This window comes from Calypte anna, chromosome 2 (genome assembly GCF_003957555.1).
Source record: "Calypte anna isolate BGI_N300 chromosome 2, bCalAnn1_v1.p, whole genome shotgun sequence".
Lineage (NCBI taxonomy): Eukaryota > Metazoa > Chordata > Aves > Apodiformes > Trochilidae > Calypte > Calypte anna.
In genome coordinates this window covers 14,397,946-14,414,534 of record NC_044245.1, presented here as the reverse complement: position 1 = coordinate 14,414,534, position 16,589 = coordinate 14,397,946, and the positions used below count along the sequence as shown (strand labels likewise).

The window sequence follows — 16,589 nt, the reverse complement described above, 5'->3', positions numbered from 1 at the left end:
CACTCAAAATGAAGATAAAGACACCCCACACCACCACCCAGCCCTTACACCATCCAGCCTCCCTGATCCTAAGGGCCTTGGGTCACCTAAGCTCTAGCATCCTGCCTGTACCCTGTAATGCTACCAAAGAAGCTTTGTTGAAACCATTAAACCAGTTCACCTAAAGAGCATGAACTGCTCTATTAAAAAAACAAAACAAATATTTAAAAATAGATGCATTTTGCAGGATAATTGTATGAACTCAAACATCAAAGCATTCACTGCTTTCAACAACACGCCTCTTCATATTGAAGTGTATCGTTAAAACTTAAGAGCAATGTCTGACACAAATTCCAAAGCACATATTTTCTATGCATTGAAATACAGCAGGGACCAGATATTGCAAGATACTGAGCACTCCACAAACTCTTTCAGGCCACTGGGCTTATTCCAAGGGCCAGTCTTTAAGCAAGCATGAGAGGAGCAGTGCATATTTTCAGGAATTATAATAATAAGCAACATGTTTGTAGGCTGTTTTTACTCCTTTAAACATCTGCCCGTTATTAATCACTCTACCCACAATTCCCAGATGACTAAAAAATGTGCAGTACAAAAGATTTTTAAAAATCTGCTTCAAGGGCTACAAAGCACTCAGCTGCAGTCTCCACAGCACAGGCTTTGAAGTCAGCCCCATGGACTAAGGAGTCCTGACATTCAGGTCTGGCATAATGCCCAAGACACAGAGGGGTGGAGGTTTGCAAAATGCCACATTACAGAGTCTTGGACCACGACTGGGAGGCCACAGAGCCTGTGAAAATTATTATTTCTGCTCAAAACTATCATCTGTTTAATATAAATGAGATATTTAATGAAGTTCCAAATTGTAGACTTATCTCTCCCAGTTTGATAAGCACTGGAGAGATTTACTGCATCAGAGGGTCAACACAATTACAATTGGAGGCACGTCAAGCTGCAGGAGAATAATAAACTTGTGGTGCAAGTGAATTAGACTCAATAGGGTTTAAATTGTGAAATGAGGATTTGTTTTATTAGTTTTTTTTAAATTGCAGATCGCAACTGACAGCTTTACTGAAAAGTAAATTAAACAATATTTGTAGCCTCTGTTATAAATGAATCTAAGACAAATTCAAAATAATGGAAAAATTGAATTCTGAAATACTATAAGAAAAAAAAGCACACTAACATTACATTGCTTTAGAGCTTAATATTGCTTGATAAAGCCATTAAATTATAAGATAACCTTTGTATCACTGCCTTTAAATAAGGTGTGAAAAAATAAAAGTGTTTTGGGATTTATTCTCCCAGTGCTATATTGATGAATTTATGTAACAAGTGTCCAGCTTTTCGTGAGCCATATTGCACAGTCCTTCTTTATGTGACAACCCATCAACTTTCAAACTCATTTGTAGGAAGGTCTCAAGAGGTTTTCAGAAAGATATGGACAAGGATAAAGCTCTAAATCAGAGAAATACATAGAAATTCACTCCTCAACAAAGCAGCAAAGTACAGGGTAAATAAAAGAAATAGCAAGAGTGCTGTCTTTAGATGGCTGTGTTTTGTAAAGTGAATCATGTCTTTTATTATTTTTATGGGGAAAACTTTTTCCATTTCTGATTAGCATCTCAAAATATAGTTTTAAATAAAGGCATCGACAGTCAACTACACAAATATTTTACAAAATCTACAATGCCCTTTATAAAACAGAAAAAAAAAAAAAATTTACACAAATGGATTTTCACAAAAAGAAAAAAAAAAAAAACGAAAAAAAAAGTCTTTTCCTTACATTGTTAAGAGAAAGCCTGTGTAAGAAGAAAATACATTGAATTTGGAAACTGTGCTGTGGGGAAGACAAAGAGACCAATAGTCCAAAACAAGGTTGCAGTTCAAATAAAGATTTGTTCTTTCTGATGCATTTTCAACAGAGGGCTTGAATTACACATCCCAGTTCCTTCCCTTGGCCAACATCAGTGCTATCCAGTACAATTTAATTTGATTAACTGATAAAGAGGAGGAAATATAAACAGTGATGTACGAATTCCTGACCTTCATTAAAGGCTTGGCAAGGAAAGCAAGCTAGTCAGAAACTGGCCCTTACACTTCACATGGGTTCCTGCCCCTAGCATCTCATGGAACCAATAGAGGCAGGACAGAACCACTAAAGTTTGCCTAGCCCATACTCTTGCCCAAAGCAAGGTCAACAACAACACGTTGTCCAGTGCCACACTCTCAAAAGAAAATTTTTGTCTCGTGTTTAAAGAAATAATTGCTTGTATTTCATTTTGTGCCCATTGCTTCTTGTGCTGGCACTGGGTAGCCCTGAGAAAGAGTCTGGATCAGTCGTTTTTATTCCCCCTATCAGGTATTTATAGACACTGGTAAGAGCCCCCTGAGCACCCTCTTCTTCAGGCTGAAAAGAGAGTTCCCTCTCTGGGTCCTAGCAGTGATCTATAATAAATGACCACATTCATAAAAATGCAATAAGAACTCAGATACTACAGATTGCCCATAGCTCATGTTCTCTTCATTTTCTTAAGGTAAAAATAGAATCAAGAAATGGTTTTAATTTTTTAATATTTTCTAAATAAAAAAGGTCTCTACCCTGGTCTTTTGTCATTCAGATAAGAACCAGATGTTTGCTAAAGCACTGTCTGTACTAACTAGCCCAGCTGTTGCTTATCCCGATGATAAAAGGACAACTAATGCAGTTCTTTTTAGTTAAATACCACCATCCATCCTATCTGAAGTTATGCACATAAATATGAAAAAAGTTTATGCACAAAAATATTGGCAAAGGATTCAAGCATAAACAAAAAACAAACAAAAAAACCCACAAAACACACAAAAAATGAAAACCAAAACAAAAAAACCAACCTTTTTTCCTCAGAAAGTAAATTATCCAAATACTGGCATACAAGCATTGTGGATTTTAAAGAAGCCAGTAGTATACAAATATGCTATATTTTACACTGTATCCAGTGTTTTCCTGCCACACAGAATTATTTTTCAGGCTCTCTTTTTTCTTTCTTATCTGTGTAGCCTGGCATGATGTCCAAAATGCTTCAGCTTCCTTTTCAACAGAGATATTTTTACAAAACTACTATTAATATTAAATCTGGTTTTCTTTATTCCCACCCTAGTTCAGATCCTGCTTAAGGGACAGACTTTGCAAGACACAAAAATGTAAGTAAATAGCCAGTAAGAGGGTGAGGCCTTATTTAATGCATCATCATTCACTGGTAAATGTAAAATTAGTACAGTGTTTATATTAAATACTTAATTTTTGTTCTGACAATGTTAAAAGGAAAGCAGGAGACAAAAATGTTTTCTGAGTGGTAGGAAAAAAATATCACTGTGGTGGTTTTCATAACATAGTTAGATAATAGGTTATAGGATATTGGGAGAAACTGAGGTCAAGATGGAGCTTGTGAGGTGACACCACGGATAAAAAACAGATAAAGGAGAAAAAAGAAAGCAAAAATAAAAGGGGACAGGTAGAAGGGCAGAACAGAAGATGCAAGATACTACAAAACAGAAAACCATGTACATACTTTCCCAAGAATTAACTTAGAAAAATATTTCTTGTGATGTTTGCTATTAGAATTTTATCTAAGTACATTTAAAATCATGCACAAAAAGACCACCAGAGTCCTGAAAGGAGACTATCAAGATGTGCTATATTAGGAGCTCAGTAAAATGTGCCACAATTAAAACACTCCATCAATGTGGCCCAAGAAATTGACAGAAAGAAGGAAGAATTTAAGCAGCACCCTTTAGAGAATGCTCAGGTGGCAGGAAAGCTGTTAAGCAAGGAAATCAGACATAGGAAGGTACAAAGGGAAACAATTGGATCCGTTCACGGCAAGTGTGAAATCTGCCACAGTGAAGCTCAATGATTTCTTTGCCTCAGTCTTTACTGCTGAAGATACTGGGGGGATCTCCACACCTTACTCTGTTCTTTCTAGCAAATAAAGAGACAAGTGGGATCAACCAGAAGAAAATACACATTAGGGGTAGGGTAGGTGAGAAAGTAACATGTCAACCAGGTTGGGTAGAATTCTCCCAAGAATCCTGAGCAAATTCAACCATGAAGTTGCATAACTACTGTCTTAAATGTTCAACATACTGTTATGAACAGCCATGGCACCAATGAACTGGTGGTTGCCTAAATATCTATAGAGGATCTTTGGAACTACAGACCGGGCATCTGACCTCCTGGATAAAACTGGCATCTACAGTAAAGAGTAAGATCACTGAACACGACAAATAGGGGCCCATGGGAAAGCAGACATCCATGGGGGCAATCCCATTTCACTGAGATGCTGGAATTGTACAAAGGTTCCAGTAAATTCTCCAAGCTCTCAAGCAATGGATCAGACATGACATATTTGTATTTTCATTAAGCCTTTACCAAGCCTTCATGTCAATAGATTCTGAGAAACTAAGTTTTCATAGTACTGGACCATGTTTTCATCTTCTGGATTGATATCTGGCTCAATGACTGGAAGCAAAGTTCAGCCTTCAGGAAGGAGAAGTCAGCTGTAGGCTTCCCCAGGCATCAGGGCTGGGAACGGCTTAGGTTAACAAACACCTGTATCATTGATTTGGAGAAGGGAGTGAACTGTGAAATCACTGTGTTTGGAGAAGATACTAAAGCCTTTTCAGCAGTTAAATGGACTCCAGAATGTGATCTCAAAACTAACCTAGCTAAAAAAAAAAGCTAAAAAAATATCCGAACTTGTCATATGCGCTTCAAAGGAGATAACTAAGTAATGCATGAAGGGAACAATGATGCTAAATGCTTTATATTTAAACACACACTGGAAAAAAAATAGGTGCTTGGTTTATTTCTTTTATAATGAAATCAATCATTTGAAAAGTCACTAATAATGAGCTGTCTACCAGTCCATGTATTTAAACAGTTGATAAGGTCCTTATATGGTCTGGGTGCATGACTCTTTTTCTGCTTCACGGTATGATCTGTTTTCAGCTCAGCAACTGAAGCCAAAATGAACAGGCATGCAGAAAGAAACCTGGGGATCTGCAAATCATTTACAAACCTTTTATCAGGAAAGTTTGGCAAGACATTGATTCTGTCAAAAAGCGAGAGAGAACAAAAAGTAAATCGCCTTGAAATCTCTCATTTTGAGGAAAATGGTGATGCTTTCTCTCTTAATGGCAGACAAGTGCTGCCTGCGTGTGACATGAACAGAGTGCAGACAAGGAATCTGTGCCTCTAAGCTGTCCAGGCTTCAGAATTGAAAAGGACAGGATTCCAAAAGTAACAATTACCTTTATTTTCTTGAATCAGCACATAGTGCTGCCAGCTGCACAGACCTGCCTGACAGTCCTGCCCAAGCGCTGTGTATGCATTATGGCCAGCTAGCCAGCAGATGTTTGCCCATATCAGCTGATCACAATAATATCACTAATTGACAGAACATTACCCAAGGATCTCCAGTGTTTCTCCTTAAACCTTAGGCTTCTTGGTAATTAAAAAAATATCAACCATCAGTTAAAGATCAATCATCAAAATGCTAATGGCCATGTCTGAAAACTGAGGTCTTAAATACTGGCCATACAAGAATATCAAGTTATTACTATTGTTACTGTCTGCACAACTTTGCTAATGTACCTCAAAGTCTCTCTGTGTCTATAAAGCAAAGCTGAAGACTCAATATACAATGCTGATCACAGAGACCAATGCTGAAAGTTGAAAACATAGATTCAAATAGTATATTTAATTTTTTTAAAGGTGAGGAGGGATCCTTAGGTATATCCAAATCCCAAACTAAATGTTTTTGTTACATTAATCTAAAAGCATCCATCATATATTCACTGTGTGACTGTGGTCTGGAGTGGCTGATATATTAAATAAAACTTTGAGGGTTTGAAATAGTGTCACTTACAGAATTAACTATATTACTGTACTCTGTGTATACATACTGGAAACAGCAGAAAACCTCAGATACACAGTTTCTGCTTGTAGTTCATTCATAACTACTGCTCACTCCATGCTTATATCAATATTTACTACAAGATAATTCACTTGAAAACCTGGATAGATTATACTTCATCTCCTTGTGAGTCAATGAAAAATCTTTCTACAGGATAATCTTCAGTTCAGCAAAACCACAGCAGCATAAAAATGGGAAGTTTGTGAGTTTAAACAGAGTTTACAGCTATGTAAGAGCTTCTGATATAAATTCTCTCCTCACTACCTCTCTGAAGACAAGATAATACTCTTATGGTGTTTATGTACATTTTTATTGTTACTATAATTGCTTTGGAGGCTTAGTCAACATGAGAATTGGTGAAGCTGTCTGAGAATAATGCTGACAAGAAAAAAGAATATCAAAGGTCACTTCACAAAGTTTTGAAACAGTTTCATGCTCCAGTTAAATAAACTTTGACTTCTGAAGCCTAAGAATGCTTTCTGACAAAGAAATAGCTTCTCTGTGGGAGATCAGAGATAACTGTCCCTGCCTCTCCAAACCCAGGACACCAGGGGTTGAGCTGTCCTCTCATCTAGACAGCAACCAAAATGCAAAATGCCTGTGAAAATTCTGGTCTGAACTGAAACACAGAGAAATGGTACTCCTCAGAACCAAGCTGACAAATTAATTGTTTCTCCCCTGCAATTCTTACAGCTGATTATGAAAAATTAATGTTAAAAGCAAAAGAACAGTTTTCATACTATAAGCTTTCTTAAAATCCAATTTGAATTCAATTTTGCTGAATAAAAAACCAGACTAGGTTGCCTATCTCAGAAGAACTCAGTTTGGTTTTGTAAATGCAAAGCAATTACTGGATGTGAAGGCAGGAAAGAAAAAAGGCTTGGCTTTTTTGTTTTTTGGTTTGGTTTTTTTTGTTCTATTTGCTGTTGGTTTTTAATAGCCAGATAGCAAATGTTTTTATCGTTCAGATGCTGAGCACAAATCTTTTTTGCATTGGCATTATTGCCCCTTGTACTGATTCCTCTTCCAAGACACTTGTGACTGCTCCTGTGGCAGGGTGGGAAATCCCAGGGTGCCAGGTCCTGAGTTGGTGCCATGGTGCAGTACTGACCATGCCACTGCAATGAAACAAAATAAACCTTTCTGTTGGAGATACACAAAAGAGAATATAATCTGACTTGTTCCACATAACTGTAGCTCTGCAAGGCTAAAAAGAACTTAAGTTATATTTTTTTCCATGAAGTGGGCACACAGAATGCTGAATCAATACAGGAAAGCAATCAGTTAACAGCATCTTTTTTTTGTTCCTATATATCTTGACACCTTTAGAGAACCAAAAGAGAGAAAAAAGCTTAGAAAGCACTAGGGAATTACTTACTCAAAAAGTACACATTTCTTTTGAAGCAAAAACAGTGGAACCACATTTCTGAGGAGCATGCTAGTAACAGGTGTGATTTATGACTCCAGAGTCTGCCCTTATGCTTTTATTTCTAATCTTCAAGTTCCTGAATTTGCTGTCAGTCAGATATAATTTTAATTTTTTATTCTTTGCTGAGATTCTATAGTAGGCTGGTGGCAGCTACAGAAAAATGCTAAGGGGGCAGCTTGTGTGTCAGCACATGTAACTAACTAATCAAAATTGCTGAAGCAAGCATAATAGAGCTGAGGCTGCCAGCTATGGCCAGTCTCTGATCCTCCATGGGAAGGTGATGATCAGTTATGCAGTGCTGCTCTCCAGCTGGGTCTCAGTCCACATATCCATGTTTTGGGGTTAAGGTGAATACCATACTCATATATGTTATTCATACAATCACAGAATCATAGAGATTGGAAAGGCCCTTAAGTTCATCAAATCCAACCATAAACCTAACACTGCCAAGTTTACAACTAAACTATGTCCTGAAGCACCACATCTACATTATACATAAATAATACTATCATAGTTTATCAATACTATATCTGATTTGTAATATATAAACAATCACAGAATCATTCAGGTTGGAAAGGACCTCTGAGGTCATCAAGTCTAACCCTGGACCCACTTCCACTGTGGTTACCAGACTATGGCACTGAGTGCCACATTCAGTCGCTTTTTAAAAACCTCCAGGGACGCAGAATCCACCACCTCCCTGGGCATCCCATTTCTCTGTGTTTCGGTTCAGACCATAATAAAAAGAAAGCTTAAATAAATCCAATATTTGAGCAAGGAACGAAGGTTCTGTTTTAAAATGCTAAGGAAAAAAAACGTTTTCTTCATTGCAAGACTTCCAGAAAACTGGCTTCTTGAATACTGCCAGCTCAGCAGGTGAACAGTTTTATGTCCATACAAGTTGGACTTTTATCATATTATTACTGTCATTTTATTTTCTTTGGATGAATGTGATGAAAGGAAGAATTCGTAGAAAAATAGTTACACTACACCAGTATTCACATATCATTACTAGGCTCATCTCACTAGCTTATCAAGGAGCTGGAAAAATCCATGAAAATAAACAGTGAAGTAGGCCCATCTTTGTCCCTCTACAGATACGTTTTAGTGTATCTAAATATGATTCTAATACCAGTTCTTTCACTTGGAGCATATATACTGTAGACTGAGCTGTGCCATTTTTGGCATGTGATTAAATTAGCAAATATTAAGCCTACATAGGGCAACAATCTATTCCTTATTTGAGTGAATAAAAAATCTACTGGATTTAAGAAGTAATGTTTTTGATTCACCACTGTTGGACCTGCTCCATCATGTTTACAAACACAGCCTTGGTATGTGTTTTCTAAAAGATATTTACTAAGACAAAAGTGAACATCTTCCATACCCTTTTTGTGGAAAAACCCAACAAACCTAAACACAGAAATAGTCTAAACTATTTCACCCTTTATATATAGTAACATATAAAATATATCTGAAATTGATTAGGAATAAGCAAGAATCTCCAAAGGACAGTCTGTGCTCTCTGGAGTCCTAGTTCAGAATTATAGCTGGTATAATAAAAATAGGTAAAAATTCCTTCAACACCAATGAGAAACTGTGCAACAAAGCTGGCTTTCTAGCAACGTGTATATATAAATGTGTATATGTGTATTAAAGCTGTGTATAAGCCCTTAATCAAGGGGAGCTTAATATTAAGTGTCTTTTCAGACGTGATTGTCTAATATGCGATGAACTGGATTTTTTTTTAAGATCCATTTTATGCATTAAAAAATAAACCACTGCCTTTCCCCCTAGGCAAAAGCAGCAGTACTAAACCAATTTGTGCACATCATTCTTGAAGGATGATGTTCAAGAAATAACACTTCTGATAAGACTTTACTGGTGTTAACAAGAAAGAAAGAATGACTTTTAGATATCTTAAGAACAGATGCTTCTCTGACCCTCCATTCAACTGCACCCTCTTTAACTTTGTGGTTTTCTCCAATTTGTCACAATCCTTTTGAAGTCTAATTCAGTTCTCCACAGCATCTGCAGTCCTCAGCAGTATATGCCCACATATTTCTACTATAAAGCATTTTTTACCTTCATCTAGAAGATAAACTATTAGAAATTATGAAAATGTTTCAAAACATTAATACATTAACAGCCCAGTGGAGGAGACAGAAGCTGCACATAACATAAGAAAAAAAAATAACTACTTCACCCTGAATCAATGTTTCAGGTTTCCCTGCAATGAAGGCCAAGATATGACATATTTAAAATCCAAAACTACAGGATTATTTGCATCAAGTGTTGCAGAATCTCTACAAGGAACTTGTAATTGCTTAGATAAAATATAATACTAAATTATAAGAGCTCTACTCTTAATTAAAAAACTGAAAGTGAAAAAGCAGCAGGTCAGTTAACACTAAGTCTATAAGGCAAAGAGTCAATAGACCTACATAAAAAACTCCAAAGAACAAAAATCACGTAAACAGTGGGATCCAATTACAAAATCGATATAGTTTTATTCAGTGTTTCCTGTCATTCATTGATGAAAATACTCAAATGAAAAACTCTATTGATTGGTAATAAAGTTAGCATGTCTAACACCGAAATTCAGATCATCTCTTTCTCTGGATTCTCAAATATTATTTTCCAGGTCTCAGAGGAAATGACATCTAGAACACAAATACTTCAGAAGTGAAAACTACCACTCCTGTTACCAAAAGCATTTTACCTCATTGCATTTACTTATTCGCCTTGCCACAATAAGCTGAATCATTCCTCGTTTGTTTCCTTCAGTGGACATAGACCTCCTCAGAGTTTCCATAGCATCTTGATTCGTTTTGCCCAATAATGATTCTCCATTTACTGCTATTAGTTGATCATTCACTCGAAGCCTGCCATCCTGGAAAGGGAAAGATTGCAGTTCATTATATAAAACACCAACAAAAAAAGTTTAATGTGGTGGAGATTAACAAAAAAATTATATAAAAAACAACAACAACAAAAAAATAATAATCAAACCACTATGCTTACTCCCAAGAGTTTATGGCTCAATGAACCCTGGTATAATATCTTCCACTGCAGCCACTGTAAGAAATGTCTATTCCAATTATAGATTTACACTGCAAGCTACCATCATAATCTGTTTGCACAAATAACACACTAATTGAACTTTACCAGAGATTGCTTGTATCCTTTCCGAGAATCTCTAAATCTGTTTGAATCCTGGAAGATGCAAACGTGAGTGTAGAAATCTAAATGTTACTTTTAACAGTGTAAGTGGAAAATGCTAGTTGCAGGGCAATCTCATTATTTTTTGAATCTGTGGTTATTTAAAAAAAAAAAATTTTACTACAGATAACAGAAGAAAACAAAGGTACCCAGATGTTCCTCTCACCTTGGATGCTGCTCCACCGTTAATAATGGACTTGACAAAGATTCCTAAATCCGCGTGGTTTTCTTTTGACCTGTTACCTTTGACACTCACACCGAGTCCAGCTGATCCAGAGTCATTCAGTGGGACTTCAAAGGTCAGGAATTCCCTGGTGCCATCAGGTGTGAGGACAAGCTCCTCTTCTTCTGCTTTCTGTCAAGAAGATTAGCATGGGATTATAGAAGAGAATTGCTCTTTGGGAATTCTCTCCCTCAGCTATTAGCATGAAAAAAACCTGCTTTTAACTACAATGCCACAATATTTTCCACAGTAATTATTTGAAGAAACATGCACAAATAGTGTATTTTCTATCACCTCCAGCTGATGCCTAATTTCAGAGATATATTTATGTCTAAGTGCTTCTCTATCTAGTAAAATAATTTAATCGTGTGTCATTACTGGATATGCCATTAATACCAACTCACACGTATGCTGCTATTTCATTAGCCAAAAGAGAGCTGCATCAGATGTACTTTCTTGCTTGCAAACCCACAAATTTTTTTAATACCATCATTATCTACGGTAGCTTTGCAGTCATGGGGAGATATTGAGTGCAAGAAAATTAAATTAAAAAATTACTCCTTTACCTCAGTTTGTTTAAAATTAGCTGTGTTACGAAAAACAGAAAATGACACATCTGAGATCTGCAACAGTAGATCTCTCTGCTATTGCCAGGCTCAGCATCAAATCCAGCTCTGCATGACAACTTTCCTGTCTTTCCCAGCTCTGCCCTTCAACTCTGTCCTCTTACTCCCATCCTTGGTTCTTAGCTGCCCTCCATACGCAGCTTTAACCTGGCTAGGACTATTTCAGGTTTTGAACACCAGGAATTTTAGTCTCAGCTCTGTCAGTGCCCCTGGTAAGGAAATGCTCAGTGACACTTCCAGGCACCCAAAAGCTGTGCAGGCACAGGACACAAGTCTTTTGCTTCCCCTCATGTGGAGCTTGGGGTGGCAGCAAGCTGGGAGGGGGGCCCTGGAGTGTCCCCACAGAGCACTGGCACTTGTCAGGGCAGCAGACTTGGGCACATCACCCAGGAAAGAAATTGGTCAGGCCTGATGAGTGGTGCTTACACAGAAGAGGCTCCTGCTCAAAGGAGGGACAAGAGGAGTGAGATATCCACCATCCTTCTTCCTTGAAGTAGACATTGTCTGCTTCTCTTTGACCATCTTTCAGTTATAACAAAGTGGTTATAACCACTTGTGGTTATTTCCTTATCAACTACAAAAAATGAAGTTGTTTTGTTTTTATTTTTCTCCCACATGAAAGAGGAACATCACGAGAACGTCCACCAGACAGCACACAGTAATGTCCAAAGTCAAAAGTTCTTCTCTGGAAGAATTAATCTGGCCAATTTTTTTTAATTACCTCCCTTTGCATTACCTCCCTTACTGACAGTTATTTTATACTGACTTTACTCAAGTCACTCTCATCAATTTGAAAAGAAAACTTCTGGTTTTCTCCTACTCCCAGATACCTGCAGCAGGACAAAACATGAGAAGGTACCATGTGCCTGCAAAATCATCCCTGTTTCTTAAGACCTGAGGAAATACAAAAAGCTGACAGGCTCTTCTGAAATCCAGTCACAGACTTCGGTAAAGATGGATGTGAAAGCCATGTGGAGTACAGCAGCTGAGATGATCAATTTGGGCACAAGCATGTTAGTTGTGTCACCACTGACCTAGAAATATAGTGTGAAAATGTCACATGGGAAAGCAGTCAGATGCTGAGAGAACCAGAAATAAGGTGGAGGGAAGAAAAACAGGAGCTATATCATTTCCCACTTGATTAAAAGCATGAACCGTAATGTGTTCACCAGCATTTTTCCCTTGCATTAGACACTATTTGCTTGTCCACACACATCTTTTTTTTATAAAAAAACTTAATGCTTCACTAATTTAAAATGAAAAAAGAATTAAATTAACACCCCTTATCCAAGTGCCATGGCTAAGCTGGCCCACTTATGAATCCTATTGTTCAAATAAATCCCTTAGCCATGCAAATCAGCTGTGCTAGCTGTCAGGAATGGAAAGATACACTGTGTCCATGGAAAAAATACTCAATCTTAATCGTATTTCCCAAATTTGGGGAAAATTATTACCCTTATTTTCCCATTTGGGTCACAAGAGCACTAGTTACAGCATACATTTGAGATGCATCTTTTGCCAGGTGGCTGCAGAATAGAACAATCTAAGACAGATGAACATTGCCTTTTAGCTTCTGTAACACTGATCACTTTCATATTCCTTAATAAATAGTAGGAATAAAATATTGTGAACCAAAAGGCTGATAAAGCCAAGGTAGGATGTATGGGTAATCCAACGAAGCACATAAGATTATTGGATTTTTCTTTATTATTCCTATCATAAATTTACAATTAATCCTCCCCCTCCACCAGTCCTTTCTAATGTTCTAAAAAAGCAAGAACTTCACAGCCATCTCCCTTCAAGGGCAGCAAACTAACCTGCTTCCCTGCACAGCCCTTCCCTTAGGGTGCACCTCTATAAGCCAAAAGGTCAATTGGAGAGAGAATCTCAATAAAAATCCCCAAGGACTGGGCTAATGGCCTCTACACTAATTCCCTTCAGCGAGACCAAAGAGCTGCATTATCAGCTCAGCACTGCTCCTCTTGTGAGGCTTCTGCTTATTTTCTACAGTCTTAAATACGGAAAAGATCCAATGATGATATCAAGCTACAGACACCTGAGTGTGGAGGTGATAATTGAGGCCTAAACCTGGAGGAAACTTCTCCTTACTAGCTGCACATAAGTGAGTAGATCATGCAAGTGAAAAAAACCACAAACAGCAGCCTCAGCTCCAGAACAGCAGTGAAACTACAAAAAAATTGCTCAACGCATGCAAAATAAAAAAAAACCATAACTGAGTTAAGACTAAATTGCTTTAGGGACTTCAGCAGGTATCTACAGTTTCATCCACCTAAGCCAGCTATTTCATTACTATATTTGTGTCTGAAAGTTTACGGACATGAGAATCCTTTTGCCCCTTAGAATCTGTATGTCATCTGTCGGTACCATCTGCTTGAATATAAATTTTGAAAAAGAAAGTAATAGAGAGAACAAACATTTCTTTTCAGTATCCCACAATTTTGGCTAGAATACTTAAGAGAAAAATGTGGCTTTCAAGAATAACAACTACTAAGACTCAGTGACTATGGATATGAGGGTACTGACCTTAACATTTGTGTCACACCATGGTACCAAATAGGGTCTTACTATATATGATATATTGAATACAACTTCATGCATACAAACCTTGGAGCAGAACTAGCTAGTGATCAGGAATATCTAAGCATGCCATAAGGGAGCCATTCTCAGAGAAATAAGCAGGAAAATTTTAGCTAGATACCCTTTTTTTATATACCTAAAAAAAATAGCTTGAACCAAAGTTGTAAAAACAAAACCAAACAAAAAAGCCAACAAAACCTAAGACTGGCTGAATCTTTTGTTCTTCAAAGCCCTAAAGAGTATAGAAACAATGTATGTAGAGCAATTCTCCCCAGTCAGTTAAATATCAGCCATTATATAAAAGTAAAATCTGCACTGAAATTGTGTTGAACATTAAGTATGTAAATGTAACAAATCACAGAAATTCCCTAATACATCCATGAGACAGCATAAAGATGCAGAAAATTCTAAAATGCAGCATTTAAAAATGTCAGCTGAGAACACAATCACTTCCTAATTGCAATAAGTTCCATTTGATCTTGATACACTCTAAATTAACAGCTTTCCCATGTCAATCAAACACCTCAACACTATTTTCATGATTAGTTGATCTGTGGGAGAAATTTATCCCTTCATACTTTGACAGGCCAGCAGTAAACATGCAAGCAAAATTATGTTCTGTGAGCCATGAACAACAAATTTCAGCTCCCTTAAGACATTTCACACACTATCTCCACAACAATTAACAGCAGAACAATATTCTGTTCAGACAGAGTCAGCTAAGGAAAAGGTCATCTCAAATAACTTCAGCTGGATGAATGAAGCTCAAGAATGTGACTTGTAAGAAAAATTCAAATAAATATGTAGGTTATTTTTTAACCTTCAAATTCATACTTAGCACCAATTTATACTAAATAACATTTGAGGTAAGTTTTTTCTCTTTTTAATTGCAAAATAAATATATTGGAACTTCCTGGCAAGAGAGAGTTTATGGCAATGCTTTGATGTATATGGGGATTAGAAAAAAACATCATACAATAAACAGGGAGGTAATTATTTTTCTTTTCAACATAACATTGTTTTTTGATCCAATTGTAAAACCTGATTTACTTTTATAAACAATATTAAAATGGACCTTGATACTAAAAGCTCAATAATCATATTAGTAACAGCAGCTCCTCCTTGCTTTTGTGTTTTAAATACTATAAAGAAATTTCTTGCATGGGACTTTTTATAAAATCTCATCAGGGTTCAGCTGGTGAGTAAGAAGCTTGAGACGGGTGAAAAAAAGAAAACTAACAGCAAAGAAATCCTCCTCCCACCTAATGGAGGAAGCAATTTTCAATCAAGCTGGGACAGGTTTCCAAAGTGGCTCACTGCAGCTACAAATCCGGCTCCATTCTCTCCAGGGAAGTTCATTCTCTTGCAAGCTTAGACATGCTGTCTTCTCAGCAGCTGTAAGCCACTGAAACTTGTCTGCAAGTTACTTTGTGATTATGTTTCCTTTCACAAAAGCAATTAATAAAGCTCTATATCCCCACTTTTAGATGGCAACCTATATTTCAAAGTTATGTACATGAAGACACATCCACGAGAACATTACAGGGCTCTTGTATGCACATGTATATGCAGGTACATATACAAACACACCCTTATATATGCAAGTACAGATACAAACACACCCTTATATGTACCAAGACGATGAAATTCATGTGATTTATTATGCAACTAGAGACTAAACCCTGCCCAGAGCCTCCAATGACCCCATCTACATTATTCACTTCACTTGCCCCAAAATCCAGTTTTTAACATCACAGCCCTAAGACTGTTAGCCTTTGTTTAATTATTATTTTGCTAAGCCATCAACATTTTGCCTTGCAAATGGGTATTCTCTTTTTCCAATTTGTCCAAATTGCAAATTTCAAGTTCTTGAAAGATGAGTTTGAAGTCCCATGGATGTAAGAGCTCATCAGGTCTGGAAAAGTTACTAAGAAATCCTAACTCCTATACATTGGAAAACAAATAAAATTTCTTAATAACAAAATGGTTATGATATACACAAGAGAAAGAAGATTTCAATTAGCTGTTGTCTAAAGACATTCCTGACATCAGAGATTACTCAAATGGTTTTGTCCTACTAGTTAGGTTCTGTCAAATCAGGCCAACTTCTAAACTGGTATATATAAAAAGATGATGACTATCATTATACACCTTCACATATAGAAATATAGAACATAAAAATCAAAGAGCTCTAAGGATCCAAAACAGCCTCCATGCTCAAAGCCTGTTTTGGGGGGATGATGTTTAGAACTTATGAACAAGTTATCAATGTATTACTGCTGGAGGTACTAAAACTAGAGCAATGTAGGTGGCCTGTAACACACCTCTCTAACTGCAGTTGAGGCCTCTCCTCAGGAGGAATAACTGAGAGCTGATGCATCCCGCCATGGGTAGGCATTAAAGATAAATACAACTACAGCAGTCTGTTCAGATTTTAAACTGAACCTCCAGCAGAGAAAATCCTGCCTACTGATCCAATAGTGATGTGCACACTCCAGCCCTATTCCTCCTGAAATACAAAAAGGCCTTTTATCTTG

At 37.1% G+C, this 16,589-nt stretch overlaps 1 protein-coding gene across 11 annotated transcripts in view; it reads right to left on the bottom strand.

Annotated features, from left to right (window-relative positions):
• The window catches only part of PARD3 (par-3 family cell polarity regulator), a 435,816-nt gene that overhangs the window by 166,199 nt on the left and 253,028 nt on the right, over positions 1-16,589 (bottom strand). For all 11 annotated transcript variants that reach the window (XM_008503892.2, XM_030444951.1, XM_030444949.1 and 8 more), the window contains 2 exons: positions 10,772-10,960; positions 10,106-10,276 (listed from right to left, as the gene is read on the bottom strand). In XM_008503892.2, coding sequence (XP_008502114.1) covers positions 10,106-10,276; positions 10,772-10,960 — 360 coding nt within the window. The remainder of the gene's footprint in view (positions 1-10,105; positions 10,277-10,771; positions 10,961-16,589) is intronic.